General features: G+C 37.1%; 1 protein-coding gene across 20 annotated transcripts in view; it reads left to right on the forward strand.

Moving 5' to 3' along the window:
• The window catches only part of mmd (mind-meld), a 619,790-nt gene that overhangs the window by 351,861 nt on the left and 247,439 nt on the right, over nt 1–20,490 (forward strand). For 18 of the 20 annotated variants that reach the window (XM_043427306.1, XM_043427287.1, XM_043427309.1 and 15 more), the window contains exon 19: nt 9,906–10,086. In XM_043427306.1, coding sequence (XP_043283241.1) covers nt 9,906–10,086 — 181 coding nt within the window. The remainder of the gene's footprint in view (nt 1–9,905; nt 10,087–20,490) is intronic. The other 2 variants (XM_043427304.1, XM_043427305.1) reach the window with 1 other exon arrangement.

A 20,490-nucleotide genomic window follows, 5' to 3' on the forward strand; every position in this document is an offset into this window, starting at 1 on the left:
TTTTGTTCATTTGACACTCTGCTCAGAAAAAAAAACTTTTATCCACCTCCGCTTCCCGAACAATTGTTTGAGGTCAAAAAAAAATGTTGGCTCTCTATCTTCCAGCCTAGAAAAGTGTTGCTTATTTGGTACTTCTCTAAAAAAAAAAAAACTTCTTGTGCAGTCTTTCCAATGATTTCACGTCTCCTTTGAACAAAAATATATCTGCGCTTTATTTGATCATCAAAAAAAAAAATATATTTCACTTGGTGAGTAATGTTCGACATTGATCGTCGCGAACCTTAAGAGACTTCACCCAATCTCCTCAAAAAAAAAAATTTATCTGTTTAATATTTCTCAAAATGAAAAAAGAAATTGCACTAAATTCCTTGTCAAAAAAAATGTAACAATCACGCTTAAAATGCGTGAGACGTTTCCAAAAATAAATCACTTTGTTCTTAGTGTTCTAAATCACGTAAGGAAACACGCTGGTTTCCTTAAAAAAAAACAGTTTGTTTATAAAAACGCCGGAGCACACCCTACTCTCTAAGTCACGTAAGGAAACACGCTGGATTCCTTAAAAAAAAAATCATCTTCCTCGTTGATCTCTTCTCCTAGCAAAAATTCCCGAGTATCGCTGAAGATTGTATTGATCGCGATCTCATTTATGGGCTTGGAGTCTACCCTTCTATTTATGTCATTAATTTCTTCCTTTTTCGTTATACCTCGCACCTCATTACTCTCATTTTTGTATCGTATATGATTGAGTGCGGGTACAACGCCTACACGTTTCCCGCCTTTGAAGTCGAAGGTTGAGGGTCTGGTATTGCCTCAATCACCTGAATGAGAGGCTGACTCGAATTATTCCCTGGCAAAGGCCTGTGGCCGCCACTATTTTGTTGTGGTCCCCGATTTTGATTCGGAGGACTCCAATTTGGGTTCGAATTTGGGCGGTTCTGCCCGTATTGCCCCCCATTCTGCTGAGTGAAGCCACCATTATTCGGCCTATGATTGGGGTTTTGATGGTTGTAACGGTTTTGTTGGTTATTCCAATTGTTATAACCTCCGTTATTACCCTGACTCCAATTATTATTGTTTTGGCGATTGTTTTGCCAATTGGGATTGCCTCTATTTGGGTTATTTTGATACCCCCCACTACTGTTCCAACTATTCTGAGGTGGCATGCGGAAAGGCCGCTGCTCGTTATTCTGGTTCTTTTGATTCTGAGGGGTTTCCTCCTTAGCTGCCGCAATTACCGGTCCACTCTGATCTAGCTTCTCTAAAAATTCTATTAATTTTTCGAGGGTCTCTAATCCGCGACTTATGATCGTGGCCCTGATTTCCTCGGTGAAATGTTGTGACAATGCAGCCACGATGTCTCGATCACTCGGAGAAGGAATTAAATCTCGAGCCGCACCGAAGGTTCGAATCGCGTACTCGACTCTCGTTAATTTTTTATCTCTTTCCGGGTATTTCCCGAATTCGAGTTCTTTACGGATCTTCCTTTGTACATCGTGACTCCAAAATCGGTTCACCAACCGTTTTTCAGTTTCGTCGAAACTATCGACCTGGTCCTCGATTAAAACCCACCATTCCTTGGCTGATTTTTCTAGACTCTGACCAAGCAAATATTTCATCTCTCCGAGCGTCGGGTTCGTCACCTCGCAATATTGTCTAAATTCCTTCATGAATTTAATCGGACGTTTGTTACTAGATCCGTCAAAGGTTGGGGGCTTTATTTTAATTTTATTTGGATGTAAGGAGGTTTCCCTCCGGAACGTTCGCCTCTCTCGATGGTCATTTTCATTCTCTGAGTCTTCATTCTCAATTTCTTCACTGGGCCTTGGAATGATCCTAGTGCTCTCAGTGTTAGGATTGTGAAATTTACCGGTGTTCTCTAAGGTTTCAACCCGTTTCTTTATCGCGTTTACGTCCAATTGAATTTGGGCAACATTGACCTCCACAACCGCGCTCTGTGATTCGTTTTCCTCTACTATTCTCGAGAGACCGATTAATTGTTTTTTGATAGGCTCATAGATTTTGTGTACGTCAGAAGTTATTTTAGCTTGTATGACTGTTAATCTATCGTTAAACTCGGCTTTTAATTCTCTAGTCGCTTGATTGTTTTTTGTTATTTCATTGGCCATGCTTTGAATTTGACTCTTCATCTCTTGCATTGTTTCTACTAGGCTTACTAACAATTGATTGTTAACTTCCCCAAATTCTATTTTACCCCGGTCTGACTTGGGTGTACCGAATTCTTCTAATCTATTCTCTTCTTTTTGATTGACCGCTAAATCATCCCCAAAATTCGTTCTACTTTCATTGAAAATATTTTCCGCACCTGGAGGAGGAATCGTGAAGTCATTGGCTTGTGACTCATGATCTCGATTTTGAAATCCGAAATCTGCAATCGCAATTAAAGACTTGATGAATTTCGCAATGAAAGCAATTTTCGCAATTGAGGAATTAACTGTCGCAAATAAAGAATTAAGCTTCTCAATTAAAGAATTAACTTTCGTAATTAAGGAATTAACTTTCACCACTGACGGATTAAATTCCACAAGTAAATTTTGCAGATACAAAATTTGGTTTTGCAATTTGAAGAATTATATCTCGCGAATTAAAGAATTGATTTCGCAAATTAAAGGGCTAGTTTTCGCAAATAAAGTTCGCAATTAAAGAAATGACTTTCGCAAATAAAGAATTAGTTTTCGCAAATAAAGTTCGCTATTTAAAGAATAACTTTCGCAAATAAAGAATTAGTTTTCGCCACGCACGCAGTTTGATTTTATGATTCAATACAAAAATGAAATATTTTAAATTGCTTGCCTCAATGGACACTTAATTTCGATGAGACGTTTTTCCCATATATTGGGTCCACAAATGATAATTCCGTCTAGAGAACAACTTAACCAAGGTTGCTTTAAACAGATGATGAGCCCGACTTTTACGACTTCACATCCAGAATCCATGGTCTTCTGATAATCACGGAGAGCGATTTCCTCATTTTTTGTCCCATACGATGTAGCTGCTGTCGAAAATTTCTTCGAAAAGAGCAGACCGGTAATCACTTTTTCCACGTCAAAATGAGTTCCTTTGACTTTGTGGCCATTGCTTGCGGTTATACGCAACTTCCTTTCTTCAAACCATTCACCAATTTTTGATTGGTCAATAGTTCTGATACTTAGTTGTAATGCAGCATTAATGTCGCAGCACACTTTTTCATTGTAGAAATTGTACAACTGAGCAGAAAGGTAAATCTCTGAAGAAAATCCAGAATTGCCCCATTGAAGCAGGAATATCTCCAGGGTAACTTTGCTGGCCTTATCTTCTATGGCTTTCTTCTCCGTTAATCTCGTTATTTCCACTAGCGACTCTGCTGCTATAATCTCTGCTCGGTTCTTTTCTTCAAATCGCAGCATTGTAGAAAGCGGAGTATGAGCCAATGATTGCCCAACCATTTTTGACGATACTAAATACGGTTCGAGTTTAGATGCCCTGGTGCACAGAGGTTTGGGTGGAAACAAATTTGACACTAGGGCTCCTTTATCATAGCCCAAAAGTTGACGATGCGAAGGCTTTCCCCATTATTGCGGCCTGCTTGTTTTTGATGAGGCGCTTTCAGGTGAATTCACATGGTGGAGCAGTGCACAAATGTGTTTGCATTTCCCTGATTGACCGGCTTTGCAGGAACACTCAGCATTTAAGATGTTTCTATTGCCATCGAGCTAAAAGATGAATGATATTTAATTTTTCATAATTTCAAGAGATTACCTTTTTTAAAGATTACAAAATTTTCAATGCGTACCGTTATTTTTACGTCATAGAGAACAGATACACGAGTCTGAGCCACGACTTTCCCTGTTACTGTCACTTCACCCACTGACATTTTTGTTTCGACGACGTTTAAAACGTGTCCCGATTCAAACAGTTTCTTTCCCTTCGTGTCATTTTGGCCCCGAATGCGATCATTTTTGATCGGAAAAAAACCGTATTTGATTACTTTAATCATTTTTTTCCCCGAAAAATTACTTATTTTCAATGATTAACAGTCAGAATAGCACCAGAAAAATTGCCCATTGAGACACGAGAGAGCGCGCTCACCGGCGATAGTGCTGCCTCTATAGCTCACGCACGGTCCCTATTCAGATACATCAAATCCTGAATGTGTTAGTAACTTTTGCATAATCTTAAGCCCGTGCAAAGTGTTTTCTCAGAAATTACGACATCGATCATACTGATTTTGGGCTCATTCGATAGAGAACTTCTTAATTAGCTGAAAGTTCAATTTTCAAAGTCGTACATAACTCATGACCTTCGCAATTAAAGAAAATCACATGCCAATTTTACCCCCACTACCGCGAATCGTTTTATTTAGAGAAAGTATAGTCTCGGCGAGAGTCGCAGGCCCGCAGACGACAGGGCTGTCAATGTACTTGTCCCGAGACTCTACCGATTCTCTTGATAAAAAATACGCCAAAATTATCCCGGATTCTCAAAAAAGATAATGATTAAATTTCCATAGTTTTGAGTGAAAATTTTGATGTGATTTTGCATTTGATATGGCGCTCTCTTTGATTGAGTTTTTTCATGTCAGAGTTGAACTGAAAAATGTGTAGCAAACGCGATCAAAAACTGCAATTGAAGCTGTCCTTCAACGATACATTAACCAGTTGACTGTTGAGAAGCTTTTTTTTTAGTTTGCGAGCCAAAACTGGTACGAGCAAATAAATTACTGAAAAATACGAAAAATAGTTTTTGGGGATTTTCGAGGTTGCTGATTTCATTCCCAAACTCAATTTTCATGTAGTTACCTCCGAAAGGGGTGAAAATGAGAGGGTTGAAAGTGAATATTTTAAATTTTCCAGTGGCACGTTTTTGGAGGCTTATTGAAAACAAACAAAATTCACTATTCCCGAGGGTGTGAAAAATAAGGTTTGGGGTTATGTACACTCCCGTCCAAAAGTTTGGGGTCACCCGTCGAAATTTCTACCCACACTAAAAGTTCAATCCAAAATCAACGGAATCGAATTTAATAATCCTCATTTTAAAGAGGACAAATTAAGCTTCAATTTGCCACTTGTTAATATTTTTACGATTTCTTTTTATCTGGCACGCGCCTTAGAACAGCATCGTTTTTAGACAAATTTTTGGCCTTCGTAAACACGCTGCCTATCTAGTAGAAATTTTGTTCTCGACTTTTCTCCAAAACAGCTTTAGAGGAAATAGAAAAAGCTTCATTTTTTATTTTTAAAAAATACCATACGATTTTTTTTCACAAAGTTATCTTAATTTTATCTTAAAACGAGGAATTTCAGAAATTGTGGCATATCTCAAAAACTTTGGGGGTATAGAGGAAATGTCAAGAGGGTAAAAAGTCGTGTCGACTTATGATAACTCGCTTTAATTAATTTAGATTTTTCTTTGGAAATTTTTTTGTCGATCTTTTTGGTCAGGTCTTGACTGAGAGGAACTCGAGAATTATGGGGTTCGGGATAAAATTTCTAGAGAAAAGAGCATTTCAATTTATAATTTTGAACTCACTGACATTTTTTCAAATTTTTTTGTCGATTTTGTCGATGGGCCGGACAAGTACTTTTAACTCATATTTAAACATAATTTGTATCGATCCAATCGACGTCGAATATTGTGAATAATATCAGAAGCTCCTGAAAGTCTGAAAAGAATCGATTTTCTTATAAGTCTCTGTCACCATAGAGTAAGAAATGACTAGCTTGCATGTGATTTTTTTGGATTTAAAAGCTTCTTAGAACAATTCCATAATGTTGAAATTTGGAGTTACTCATAAATTACTTGTCCTTCGATTGATATCATAAATTTTAGTGCTGCACGTAACTCAAATGGTAACTTTTTTCAATTTATTAGAAAATACTTGGCCTCGAATTGATATAATAAATTTTAATGCTGCATGTAAATTAGATGGATTTTTTTTTAATTGATTTAGCCCTTCGAATCAAATAAGAAGAATGAGGCATCGGTTTCCAAAATGATTTCAAGCGCGATTTTTCGGTTTTTGTTGTTTACTTGTTATTTGATTCTTTTGACACTTTGAAAAATAGATACAGGTTAGTTTTTTTTTTAAAGATAATGTTTTTTTAAGATTTGTGAAATTTTTTTCGAATTGTTCTGTATTTTTTTTATAAAATAATTTTTTTTGGCAATTTTTTATAAAAATTTTTTTTAAAGTTTGTTTTATGGATGGTCTATATATTTCGAGTCCCAGCTAGATTTTCGGAATATTGAGCCTTCTGATTTCTCACAGTTCGGAATTTCAATCCCGCCCCCACCTGCTGCTCTTCACCCCACTTAAAGGTGATTCCTGTCTTCAGCAACCGTGACAACGGGTGTGCGATATGCACTAATGGGGGAATGAATTTATGAAAGTAGCTGGTCAATCCCAGAAATCTACGGACTTCGTGGACGTTAACCGGCGACGGGAAGTCGCGGATAGCTTCCACGTTTTCTACTCCCGGCTCGATTCCCTCAGCTGAAATCTCATGTCCTAGATATAACATCTTCGGAAATAAGAACTTGCATTTTTCCAACTTGATCGTAAAACCCAATTTCCTCAAGGCCTCCAGTACCAACCGTAACTTCGGTTTTAGATCCTACCAGCTTTTTCCTCGAATTAAGATATCATCGAGGTAAAATAGTGCGACGTTATCACGCAGAGGGCCAAGAGTCCGATGCATGACCTTTGAGAAGTAAGCGGGCCCGTTCATTAGGCCGAGCACTATTCTGGTGAATTCGACTGTCTCCTCGGGCGTGATGATCGCCGTCTTCTCTCTCGCGTCAACAGTATCTGTAAGTATCCGTGCGCGAGATCGAGTACGGTGAACAGGGCACTATCCCTGATTTGCGCCAGGTGGTCGTCAATATTGGCGAGGGGAAAATGTGTTCGCTCTGTAATGGCGTTCAATTTGCGGAAGTCTACGCAGAGCTGCGACTCCCAATTTTTTTTTACCAAGAGTACCGTACTCGCGTATGTGGACTCCGTGTCGGTAACATTCCCCGCCTTCCGCCAGTCACTGATAATTTGGCCAATATTCTCACGCTCACCTGTCGACGTTTTATATACGGCTTACAGAGAACCGTTTTCGATATGGCAGCAATATTGTTGCTGCACTTAAATAATCATATTATTGCCAGCAAAGGTGCTCTTAATGTCGGACCTTTCCAGAACACTGGTTATAAATACTTTATTCTCACTCAATTTTTCCAAGATAGCAATTTTTGCAGAATAGCATAATGTAAATTTTCATGATTTTTTCCTCGAAAATTATCGGCCTTTTTGAAGGCCGATGAAACGAAGTAATCTTGTTTCGTATGCTTATGTCAGTTTGTCGGTGTTTTGATGTGAATTCTTACATCTGAGGAATTTTTTTATAACGCGATAGTCAGGCGCTATGTTGAGAGACACGGAATAAAAGAACTGTTTTGAGAATTTGTTTGCCAAAAGAAAGTTGAACGCAACGCCGAAAGAGTTTTGATGAATAATTCACAATAAGATGCAATTCCTGAACCATCGCGATGATCTATATCAGCATTTTATATGAAAGTTATTAAAGAATAATGATTATTTAAGGAGATTAATAATTGAGGATAGAATTTGTAGTTGAGGTGGCATGGGCTATGCTGAGAAAACTTAAAAGATATGAGGAAGAATATCCTGTTAGCTGGACGCTGTGCCACGAGACATGATATTCGGAACGGCGTCGGCTTTCCCAGGGAAGTGTGATAGTTAGACTCTATGTCGCAGAGACTATAATAGGAAAATACGTAGAGATTACAAAACGAAGAAAGATTCGAATAAAATGATAAATAACCGGCCCCAGCAGAAAAACATCACTTTTATATAAAATTCCTTTTTTTCAATCGATTCGGACTTGCCGGCACTATTTCTCATCATCCCACTGACTCCAGCTTTTTCGTGGTGTCTTTTTTAATGATTTGGAATCGAACCAGGGGGGGGGGGGGGGATTTAAAAAAAATATGTCAACCTTAAATAAGGACCACCCTAATATCTATACTTGCTTATATAGATATACAGAATGTCTGTTCGCTATTTTAGGCCTTCTAACTTTTGAGCCCCACCCAAATTATCGAGTTAAGAAAAAAATGTTATAAAGCAGAAGGTGCTGAGAACCATCTAAAGAATACGTGTGATTTTTTTTTTAATGTTTTAGCAATTTTTGTATTTTTCAATTACAATTTTTTTAAAAATCCCAACAATTCTGAAAAAAATCACACATAATCTTTAGATAATTCTAAACATTTTTTGTTTCATGAAATTTAATTTTTTTGTAAAGTCGAAACTTTTTGAAAAAAAAATATATTCCTCGCATAATGTATCGATTCATAATTTTTTTTTTTATAGTTTCGACTTTATAAAAAAATTGCCTGGGACCCTGTCACTAACACTACTACCGAGTCATTATTGAAAACAAGACGCGCACTATAGTTATAAGGGAAGAGACTTTGCAGTGTTTGAAATCTCGGAAAGTACTCCAATTTATGTTGAAACAATTTATTTCTCAGTATATAGGCCGCTATACAATGGTAAAATGTTTTTGTTTCGGACGTTTCAATGTTTGGGGGGGGGGGGCGGAATATCTTCCACTGACACGGAGATCTTACGAAAGTGTAGAGGGAGCAAGAAACATGAAGTTATGGCAAAAAGTCATTGATGACACAAAAAATCTGTTGAAAGACAAAGATGAAGTCTAATGGCCTAAGCATGTGGCGTCCAAATAAGGAAATTTCCAGTTGCGACTACGTATTGGTATTGATATAGTGCGAAAAAATAAATTTAAATGTCTGCTATAATGTCCGCGTTAGACGAAATGTCAAATTGGTCGAATGTATGATAGTACCTTCATATTGGGACCCTAATTTTATGGTAATTTTCAACATAGCAATAAAACAATATTTTTATTAATACCGTTCTTTATCTAAAGAGTTTAAGGTCGTTTTGTTCTTCTGTTGAAATCTATTAGCCGCTTCATAAAGCGGCTAAAATTTAAATATGGTTTAATAAAAGCCTTCATGGACCAACTGTCAAAATTTCAAATCGATTCACCATTTAGTTTTCGAGATATTGGCGATTAAAAATGAGTCATTTTGTACGCGATGCTTATACCTAACACGTCACTGAATAGCACTTTGTTTACATTTTTTATTACCTACGCTGAACAGATCTTACGACTTTAAAATAGAAACGGTTGTGTACTATTGTGGAATAAATATTTCAAAAAAAGGAATTTTTCACCATCTAGTTTCGGAAATATCGACTGATGAACTGTGTTAATTTAACGTGACAGGGAACGGGCTCACGACCAACTGTGACGACGTGGTATCAGTGTATGATGCGGCGAACTGATGAGCGCAATACAAAACAATATGAAAGTATCTTTCTGAAATGAACATTTGAGAAAGATTCGAGATTCGATCAAGAATGGTGGTCGGATCGATCACCTTCTTCGATCGAATTACCATTTAAACCCTTCTTACTTCTTTCGTAACGATTAAATAAGATTTCGGAAAACACTGACATTTTGACGCTTGATGCTGTAGTAATAATGGAGAATGGCGTTGTTGCCACGATTACAGCACCACTCTCTATATATGTTGAGGACCTATTCGTCCATGAGGCGTGATTATGTAAGACAGGCAGAGTATACAAGCTTTGACAAAACTGTGTAGCCGGCAGCATCGTATGAGCAGTGGATTTTATTGTACGCCGCGGCCCAAACTTTTAGCTCGTACGTGTACATACAGAGGTACCTCAATCTCCCAACAATAACGATTTTGTCTGAAGCATCCTAAACTTATCAAAATAATTACTCGAATCAAATAAAGTTAAAAATTAAATTTTGTAAATTTACGTCAGCATGTAACCGTAGATTTCTGCCCATAAACAGGTTTGCACTAATATGAACAAATGTTTCTGCAATCTCGGCTGGAGTGGTCCAGATTGTTCATTACATCAAGATATACCAACTCTGAAACCAACCACCTCCACCACCGAAAAGCCTGGTAAATCTACCACAGAGACCAAACTCCAGAAGAAAGAGACCCCCTACGGTAAGACTCTAAATTCATTTCAATTTTCTTAAACGCGCTTATCTAACTCGAACATATTTCTGTACAGAATCACTCAAGAGTAATAAGAATTTTTAATATTTTCTTGCACAAGAAATAAGCCTAAACATATTTTTCCATTAAGAAAAATCTGTTCACTGTAATTTTCATCTCAACATTGTAATGAAGCCACTCAGATTTTGAAAGAAAAAATAGAACAAAATGAAAAAGGACATACATATATTTTCGATATCCAACTTTCTTAACCGCTTTTCATTGTTAGTTATGGTTTCATATCTGATATTATCTCCCAGTTGTATAGATTTAGTGAGTAAAAAAGTCTAGAGAGTTTTCTAGAGTGTTTTCTATTTTGCAGGGCTTATATATTAACAAAAAATTATGAAGCAATTCGTACACGTATTTTACTACCCCCTTTCGTCGTTATTTAGATTATTAGAAGTTCGATCTATTCTCTCGAAACGTGCTCCAAATGAGCAATTCATTACTAAAGGTTATAAAAAAAAACATTCCAAACGTAATGAATAAAAAAATGAATCTGCTAAATCTTGATAATGCATGAAAAAAGTTTGGTTCAAAGGAACAGAACGTTGTCAAATAAATGCAAAAGGTGACGAGCACGTCGGATGAAAAGTAAAAATTAAAAACATAATGGTATGTGAAAAACATTACGAATCCAACTGTAAATAATACCAACACAACAATTCAGAAATAAATTTCAAATCGTGAAAAAACATTATATTAAAAAAAAATACAAATTTGTAATTATTTTGTGAAGTGAAAAAAAAATCAAATAGAACGTGAGAAATGAATTCCTACCTGAAGCATCAGAAACTTGAGAAAGTTTTAATGAATCAAAAAAGTTGCTATCTGAGTTACGTGCAGCACTAAAAATTTATAATATCAATCGGAGGATAAGTATTTTATTAGAAATTCGCCATTTTTCACAATACGAAATTGTTCTGAGAAGCGTTCAAATCCAAAAAAAAAAATTCATCAAACGTAAAAGTTATTTGTTACTCTATGGTGGCAGAGGCTTAAAAGAAAATTGGGATAAACTTTCGAAAACTCCCCACCTTCGATTGAGCTGTAATTTTGCACAGGCCTTATTTTTGCTATTTTGAGACGATCCCTCTAAGGATTTTTGGCGATTCAAAGCAGTTTTCGAGATATCAAATTTTAAAAATGTAGATTTTAACATACGCATTGTAACAAGATTCTTCCGCGAAGGTACGATCTAGTCCCTTCTCGAAATAATCGACTTAATATTGTCTATTCCCGGGTTGGTAACATAGTGAAAAATTATAGACTAAAGGGTACCAGGGAAACGATTGACCGAGGACGGTCCGACTACTCAGCTCATCTGAGATACTAATGGTAGAGGGGGGGGGGGGGGGGGGGGAATCCTTGGGGAAAAGTAGCAATTCGCAACGCAAAGAAAATAATCGACACGAACATGAGATTCAGAAAAAGATTCACAATTTATTGGTAAGTTCGCCAAATAAATAGAGTACAAGAAACGATAAGTAATTATAATACATGGTTCGATATAAAATGCAAGTTTGGACCAGAGAAGAAATTTATGGTCCATCAAAATCGCATGACTCTTACATGTCGTCGGTAATCGCAGTATCCCGCACGCGGCTTACTCGAATTCGTCAGGTAATTAGGTAATGGGTAATCGCATCGCAATTTCGCGTGTGTCGTAGGTAATCGACGACCGACGCTCTAGCATTGTAGGTAACAGGTAATCAGCAATCTGACGAGTAGATGCCTTAGGTAAATTCAGGTAAAAGATAATCGACACCAGATAGTTCCCTACATGAATTCTCGATCGCAAGAAAACTCGAAAATCCGCGACGAAAGGTAACCGAAGGTAATAGTGAAGCGAATTTCGGCTAAGCGCGAGGTAACACCGAAATTCCCGAACGATCAGTACCGGTAATACAAAGGCGGCGATATTAGAAAATAAGATAGTAAAGAAATTAACATCGAGATAATATTTACAAAAAGATATCGAAAGAATACGCCATAAGATAACTCGCAAAAGGCAACAGGAGATAATGTAATCGTCACGAAATAGAGAAACCGAAATAAATACGAACGTAAAAGGAAAGACTGAAAAATATGCAATATAACAGACAGAATAAATCGCCGTATAAACGATGCGCGACAATAAGTGCGAGAGAGATAAAGCGCAAACATCGCGCGAGAGAACGCGCTCGCTAGAGCCTCAGCGCGTACAGGAAGAAAGAGAGAGAGGGAGAGACGTAGCTGGGTGGAATATTTCAGCGCGTGCTACCCAAAATACGATATCAAAATTCGACATTACAATACTCAAACTCAATTAATTAATGCGCAATAGAATTACGTAAAATAACAATACTAAATGGACCCAAATTAATATCGAATCAAAGAGTGGAGCTGAGCCGCGAAAACTACAAAAATTGGGAACATGGGAAGTATCGGCCGCAATCTCGCTCGAAACATTGACACACATGTCCCCCGAAACGCCAAATAAACCGGAACTAAATTTCGAAAATTAAAAATTCTGAACTCCATTAGTCATTCGGGGAGAAAGAGAAAGGGCTTACCGAGGAACCAACTCGTCGCACGCCGCAAAGACAAAGGGACCTCGATGATCGGGAGGTGTTGGTGACTCGCCGGTGAGGTGATCAGAAGAAGACTCCTAGTGCGTACGAGCGGTTCTCCAGATTCGGCATTCTCCCCACCACTAGGCCCATGCACGACAGCGCTCACGCTCTAGGCGCGAACTAGAGTACGGACTCTTTGCTCGCGCTTTCACGGGAAATTCAAAACAATGGAGCGTGTACGCAGGATAATTCCCGTCACGCTTCTTCACACACCTGCCTCGCTCACTCGAAACACTCCTCTCAACTAGATGGCCACGATCCGTGTGTCTTTCCTCTTGGGGATCCGGCGGGCAGCTTTGGAAGGTCGAGGGGAGACCTCCCTCACGATTCCGAATTCACGGAGACGTGGTGGGCCCACAAAATAAACCACCAGGCAAAACAGCACCTCGCCTCCAGAAAACTCCCCCAGATCCCACCTGACTGTGCAGGAGAGTAACGCCAAATTAATAATGCTTGCTGGGTCATCTGTGGTGTCGGCCACGCCAAATCTCTCAAAAACAAACAAAATAGTCAAAAGGGAACTTCATCAAAACTTAAAATAGACAATCAACAATTCTCTTTCATCCTTGCACACGGAGGTAAAAGGTAACGGTTATTAGACTTAGTAAATTGTTGCTCGAAAGGTACTATACGCGATTCTTAAAATAAAACTTATAATTTCGCGATGATGAGTCTCATTTCGACCAACACCCGACGAGTCGAACGGCGTCAAAAATGGGCCATAAACCCGGTCCCCTGGTCGACACAATTCGTACGAGTGGCGGGACAAAATGTCACGTCACAGCATTTATACCTATATGTGTGATATTTCCGGTCTTTCTATAGTAGTATGCAATAAGTTTAACCCAAAAAAACCAGAACAAACGCAAACAGGCCCAAAAAAAACCTAATAAATCCCAAACCCAAGAAACCCAATAAATGCGGTTTCTTGGGTTTATGATTTCTTTGAAGGGCATCTCTAATGGTGGGTGGGAAATAGTGGGGTGGGTGCGAGGCATCTCGGATGATATATGGGACATTAGACTGGGCCAAAAAAATTGAACAATTTTTTTTCTTGACGGTACTCTGAAAATATTGTTCATGACGATAAAAAAAAAGTTTCCAGAAAGTTTAAGCTTTTAATAATAATATTAAGAGGTGCATCATTGCAGTTATTGATTTTTCAATAGTTGCCGCGTTTTTTGCATAAAATTCGGACTTAGTCAATTTTAAAAAATTTTTTCATCTCTTACCCTTGTAGGAAATTGAATTCCCCACATAAAAGCTCTCTTAGTAAACTTTCTAAAATAAATAATGCTGTACGTAAATTAGATGGAATTTTTTTAAATTGATTTAGCCCTTCGAATCAAATAAGAAGAATGAGGCATCGGTTTCCAAAATGATTTCAAGCGCGATTTTTCGGTTTTTATTTTTTACTTGTTATTTGATTCTTTTAACACTGTAAAAAATAGATACAGTTTAGTTTTTTTTAAAGATAATGCTTTTTCAAGATTTGTGAAATTTTTTTCGAATTGTTCTGTATTTTTTTTATAAAATAATTTTTTTGCCCATTTTTTATAAAAATTTTGTTTCAAAGTTTTTTTCATGGATGGAATTATCAGCAAACGAGGGACCATCAATGTACTTGTCCCAACCTTTTTTTTCCTAGGGGAAGTTTATGGTTTTGAAGTAATACCCTAATAAATTTTGATTTTTTGAAAAAAAACTTTGGTGGCATGCCAGAAAAAAAATATTTGTAATATTTGAGTTATAAATTTATGATACAAGTGGAGACAATTATGTTTGACGCAAAATAAACGGTTAAATACTTTAAAAATTAACTTTAACATCAAATAACTTTGAAAGGAGTGAGTTTATCGAAAAATGTGAAGAGACCTTTTTTGTAGAGCACTAAATTTCCCTTAAGAATAATCCATGGTCTTGAAAAAATATTGATATTTAAGGTCATTTTGGAAATCCCGAATACAAAGTAAAAAATTGAAAAAATATACCAATGTTTAAGGCTCGATTACAAGGAATGGGCTCGTCTTACGAAAGTTTACTAAGAGAGCTTTTTTGTGGGGAATTTAATTTCCTACAAGGATAAGAGATGAAAAAATTTTTTAAAATTGACTAAGTCCGAATTTTATGCAAAAAACACGGCAACTATTGAAAAATCAATAACTGCAATGATGCACCTCTTAATATTATTATTAAAAGCTTAAACTTTCTGGAAACTTTTTTTTTATCGTCATGAACAATATTTTCAGAGTACCGTCAAGAAAAAAAATTGTTCAATTTTTTTGGCCCAGTCTAATGGGACATAGTAGGGTGAATGCGCGGCATCTCGGATAGTATGTGGGACATACTGGGGTAGATGCGTGGCATCTCGAATGATGTGTGAAACATAGTGGGGTGGGTACGGGGCATGTAGGATGGTGTGTGGAACATAGTGGGAAGCGGATCTTACACTCGTCGATCTCAACAACTTGGCCGATTTCCCCCAATAAGCCTTCAGCATCAAAAGCTTGATCTAAAGCAATCATACAAACTCCTGGCAAAATGAAAATCTGTCCGAGACAGTTTCTGGCCAGATTTGTTTCTCTTCAATGATGGACGATTTCCGGATCGTTTGGTCGAAAGTCATATTCACTACAAAGCAATATGTAATTAGTATACATGACTCTACGGAAATGTGACACCTTTCAAACCACGTATTTTCGGCGACGGTTGACACATGATCGTAGGATTTTTTTTTCTGCACCGAAACTCACCAACAACGTATTTGTCCTCGAACAACAAAGTAATCGATTTTTTATGCTTCGAGCAAAATCCGGTTGATGGTATCAGACCGATGTCTCGAAGCCATTGTAGGGTTCGAGCATGGTCGGAAAGAATTTCGATCAATTTAAAAAAATTGAAACGGTCCTCCATATCAGAATCGACAGAAGAAAAGTTGGGAAAAAGTCCGGAAAAATGAAAAGAGAGAAAAAGGAAGAAAAAAAATAGAAAGGACAACAGGGAAGGAAAGAAATGAAAAAAGGACAAAATGATAAAAGAAACAAGAATTTTCGAAAAAGTATGTAATGAGAAAAAATATAGATATCGAGAGAAAAGGAAATACGATGAAAATGGATATGAAAATATGTAGATGGAAGAGTAACAGTAGTAATAGCAGTAGCAGAAATAACAGCAGCTAACCAAGTATGATCGGAGCAAAATAATATTGAGACGGTCTGATCAGTTCAAGTAGATTCAGTAAAAAAATCCACCTCCACCTTTAAAGATAGAGTAGGGGTAGACAGCGCATGATATAATTATATGGCTTGTATCCAATAATGCAAAAGAATAGTAATAGAGGAAAGCGTGGAAGCGGATAGAGCGTACGCAAAAGGAAAGCAAAAACATGTATATAAGTATAACCAAAACTGATCAAGTGTGGGTATTTCGTACGGGTGCAAATAGTACGGGTGCAATAAGGATCCGTAAGTGCTCAAAAAAGAGCGTCGGATACAGAGATGCGCGCACCATAGACGATAAAACCTCCGGAGATAAATCGAGGAGAGCGGCGAATACAAGAGTGAACTCTGTCTTGGTTGTTTTTTTTTGGGCTTGCATTATGTCGGGCTTGTCTGCTTTGTTAGGTTTGTGTTATTTTGAGTTTAGTTGGATTTTTTGTGGGTGTGCATTTTTTGAATGCTCGAACATATCAAAAACTGGGAAAAGTTACATCACCGACTATAGAAAACTCCACACTATATAGATATAACGCGCATGCTAAAATCCAATTTTCAAAATTTGATTTCTCGGAAACTATTGGTATGCGCCAAAAATCCCTTTAAGGGCCGTCTTAGGATAAACTTCCGAAAAGCGGAAACCGAATTTTGAGCTAAAATTTTGCATACTGCTTCTTTTTAACAATATAAGACATCTCCTAAAAGGATTTTTAACGACTAGCAATATTTATTGAGAAATTAAATTTTAAAGTTGCACCCTTTTTTGTCACTTCACAAAATCATTACAGATTTGTATTTTTTTGAATATAATATTTTTTCACGATTTGTGAACTTTTTTCTGAATTGTTGTGTCGGTATTATTTACAGTTAGATTCGTAATTTTTTTCACGTACCATTATGTTTTTAATTTTTACTTTTCGTCATCCGATGTACTCGTCACTTTTTGCATTTATTTGACAACGTTTTGTTCATTTGAACCCAACGTTTTTCTTGCATTACTATGATTGAGCAGATTAATTTTTTTTATTCATTACGTTTGAAATGGTTTTTTTATAACCTTTGGTAATGAATTGGTCATTTAAGGCAAGCTTTGCAAGAAGAATAGATTGAAAAATTTCTTATAAATCATCGTGCATTTGTTTTTTACGAGTACATAAGTAACACGTAGTGTTTCACTGAGTGAGACTACTGTTCAGGTGCCATAAAACATAAATGTACTTGTCTCCTATTTTTAAACAGCATTCATACTGTTTCTTATGAGTTGATTTTACTACTTTTTGTGAACTGTGATCTTGAAATAATATTACAGGATATTGGAAAATCCAATTCTTCACATTACGACACAATATAGATGATATTCTATTATCGTTAATTCATTTTATTGTTTGTTCCAAGAAATACTTCTAACTATTCTTGGCGTTTCTCAGCCAACTTCTTTTTTCGACCTTAGTATCATCAGCAAAAAGCCATGACGTACCAGATCTTAACATGCTCGTATATGGTCCCTTCAAATATGATTCGACCATGATAGAAAATAGCACTATTGGCTTTATATTTTTATCCGCAAACAGTAACTGCAGCGGATGGAATACCTTTATTATTAAAATCAATAAAAAAAAGTTTCATAGATTTTTCATTTCATCTATACACGATATTAAAAGTTGAAGAATCAAAACACCTTGAATAGTTGCCAGCGAAGTTTTTGTTAAGAGTATTCCCATGCCGCCACAAGCATTACACTTATGTCCTTCAATTGGATGCCACTGAGACAAACTATGTTCAATTAATCCCTATTAAGTAAAAGCTTTTTTAACACGCGGAAAGGTCGAAACTAGTATATTATTTGCTTGTTTATCCGTGGTCGTATATTGACAAGCTTTACATCGGACTTTAATAGTTAATTTATGTTCTACAACATTTCGAAGTAAATCAGATTTTTGCAGACTCCCATGAAAAATTCAGAAACATCGTGCTATTTTTATTGTATAAATGATTACTCTACATATTCTCTTACTTATTCAAAGAGGTATTGGATTTTCTTTCTTCTCCGAACTCCTCAAAAATTCTTCTCTAAGAGGTTCGCAATTGAACCTACATTGTATAATAGAATTAGTATAACACGAAACACCATCCATATTGGTTAATCCGTTAATAGACCAGAAGCTCATATTTTTCCATTCACTTAGCGCTGTTTGACACTCCATGACATTTTTGGGTATAGCCCAAACGAAATTTGGAGTTTTGGGAGCTCATTCTGTTTAAAAAAAATCGACATGTAAATCTCATTCAGGGTTCGGAAAAGTAGAATCAGTTGATACCCATAATTAATGTCTTTTTTATTCTCAATAAAGGAATGGTACATCGAGTTATGGGCTCCCACTTCGCGTGGGTGGGTACCAACCAAACCTAAAAAATTATAGGTGCCCACTCCACTTTCTATTAAAGAAATCGTCGGTCAAAGTTGAAATCCCATTTACGTAGCATAAAGTTTACGATCAATTACAACCAGTCTAGCAGTTCAATGGCGGGCGAGCTACACTCTCACCTAGTCGGCTCTGGGTTCAAGTCCCGTCTAAACTATTTTTTTTTTTAATTTTCGTTTCATATTATTATTGAAATTTATAATTCATTAATAGAAATAGCAAAAAATAATTTACGCGCTTTTATCGAAACTCTCAAATTGAACGTCAAAATTTTTTTTTGAATCTCGTAATTTTTTCAAAATTTAAAAGCATATTAGACGCAATTTAAACTCTGGCATACCATAATCACGTAAAAATTAAATGTAATGATATATTTTCGTGGAAAGAACTTCAAAAAGTGTTTCAAAACTGTTGGACTGTTGGGCGTTGATGCGGTGAAAACAACGTGGCTTTTATACGAAATGTTCGTAGTGTCGGCAACATAAATGTTTTGTGTTTTTATTATAATTACTATTTATCAGAGTGTACTCGGAAAAAGACATTTATTTAAAAAAATTTAATTAATAAAATAGATTTTTAATTTCCCTATTCCTTCGACATTTTTCAATATATTTCCTGCCTCATCGAAAGAGACATCGAAAAAATCAAATTATGGCTGATTATTTAAAAATTTTTTAAATTGCAATGAATTATAAATTTTAATATTAAGATAAAGTCGTTAAATTTCAGATAACGCGATATTGAACTATTGGAACAATGAAATCTAACTTAAGCAGAATTAGTTTTTTTGAAAAATCGTTTTATTATACATCAAAATTGTTTTAAGTATCTACCCACTGTAATGAGGTAAGATTAAACACCTCGTTCCTTTTAGAGAATTTATGGAACAAGGCCCAGTGAGAGAGAAAACGTCGGGTAATGACAACGAATTCTTCTATCGAAATACGATTACAAGTCAAAGGGGAGCGTTATTCCATTTATTTAATTTTATTTTTGATTATTTTATTTTATAGGAGCAAAGGACAGTTGGCCAAGCATTCGAAAACTCGCGATGCGTCGTATAGTATCGAGGATCTTCCGAACATCTCGACTCTCAGAGGTCAACGACCATTAATGAAACAATTATCGAACCGAGCGAAATTCAAATTCAGCGAAACTTCGAGAATAATCTAGATCTCGCGAGTAGGCAAAGGGTGGGGGAGGGGGGGGGGGGGGCTAGGACGGAAAAGTATAAAAGCGCGACCTCGTAATTAAGAGAGACTTTCGTTCTGGAGTATAACGTGACTTGACGTCTTCTCTCGAGCTGACGCCAACCCGTCAAGAATTCAACATCATAGATGTCGAAGCCCACGCCACGCGCGTGATTCTCAAACCAAAACTGACTCAAACAGTCAGTAACGGTGATTCCCTGCTTTGGCCCAAACACCCCAAAATCCAAATCCTTTAACCCTAACAGTCGGTAATGCAGATTCTCAAACCCAAACAGGTCGATGTAAAGTCCGCGCATTTCGGGCCGCAGGACAGCCGACTGTTCCGCCAGGATAGTCGAGGATTACCGGGCCATCGGTAAAACAGATTCCGCGGTGGGAGATTCGAACGTTGTATTTTTGGCGGGTGTTCAGGAATTGGCGGCTTTGGTGAGAGTGTAATATGCAATCGGGTTCACACTCTGCCGCTGACGTCGCTAGTTCCCAGGCTACGTAAATTTCGGGACCTCATTATCATATATCGATTGTTCTCACGGAATCTAGGTGACGCACGACGCACGTGCGAAGTGCGGGCTCATCGACCGCTCTCGTTAATTGATAGTCTTGATCCGGTCGTACAGCGTTCTGACGTGCTCGTCGACATCGAAATTCTCTTTTGGCACACATCAACGGAAAATTACAGGTTTTCGGCATAACTATTGTGGTCAATCGATTCAGGACAGTTTCTACCTCAATTTGATATATTTTTTGGGATTCTTTACCGCGGGATTACAAATATTTTCCGGGATTACATCTCGGGCACTTGTGAGCACGCTTTGGCCTCTTTTCACGTCGAACGTATGTTCGACGACGACAACCGGATCACTTCTCACCGGGCTAATTTTCAGGC

The sequence above is a fragment of the Venturia canescens genome, chromosome 8 (assembly GCF_019457755.1).
Source record: "Venturia canescens isolate UGA chromosome 8, ASM1945775v1, whole genome shotgun sequence".
NCBI classification, from domain to species: domain Eukaryota; kingdom Metazoa; phylum Arthropoda; class Insecta; order Hymenoptera; family Ichneumonidae; genus Venturia; species Venturia canescens.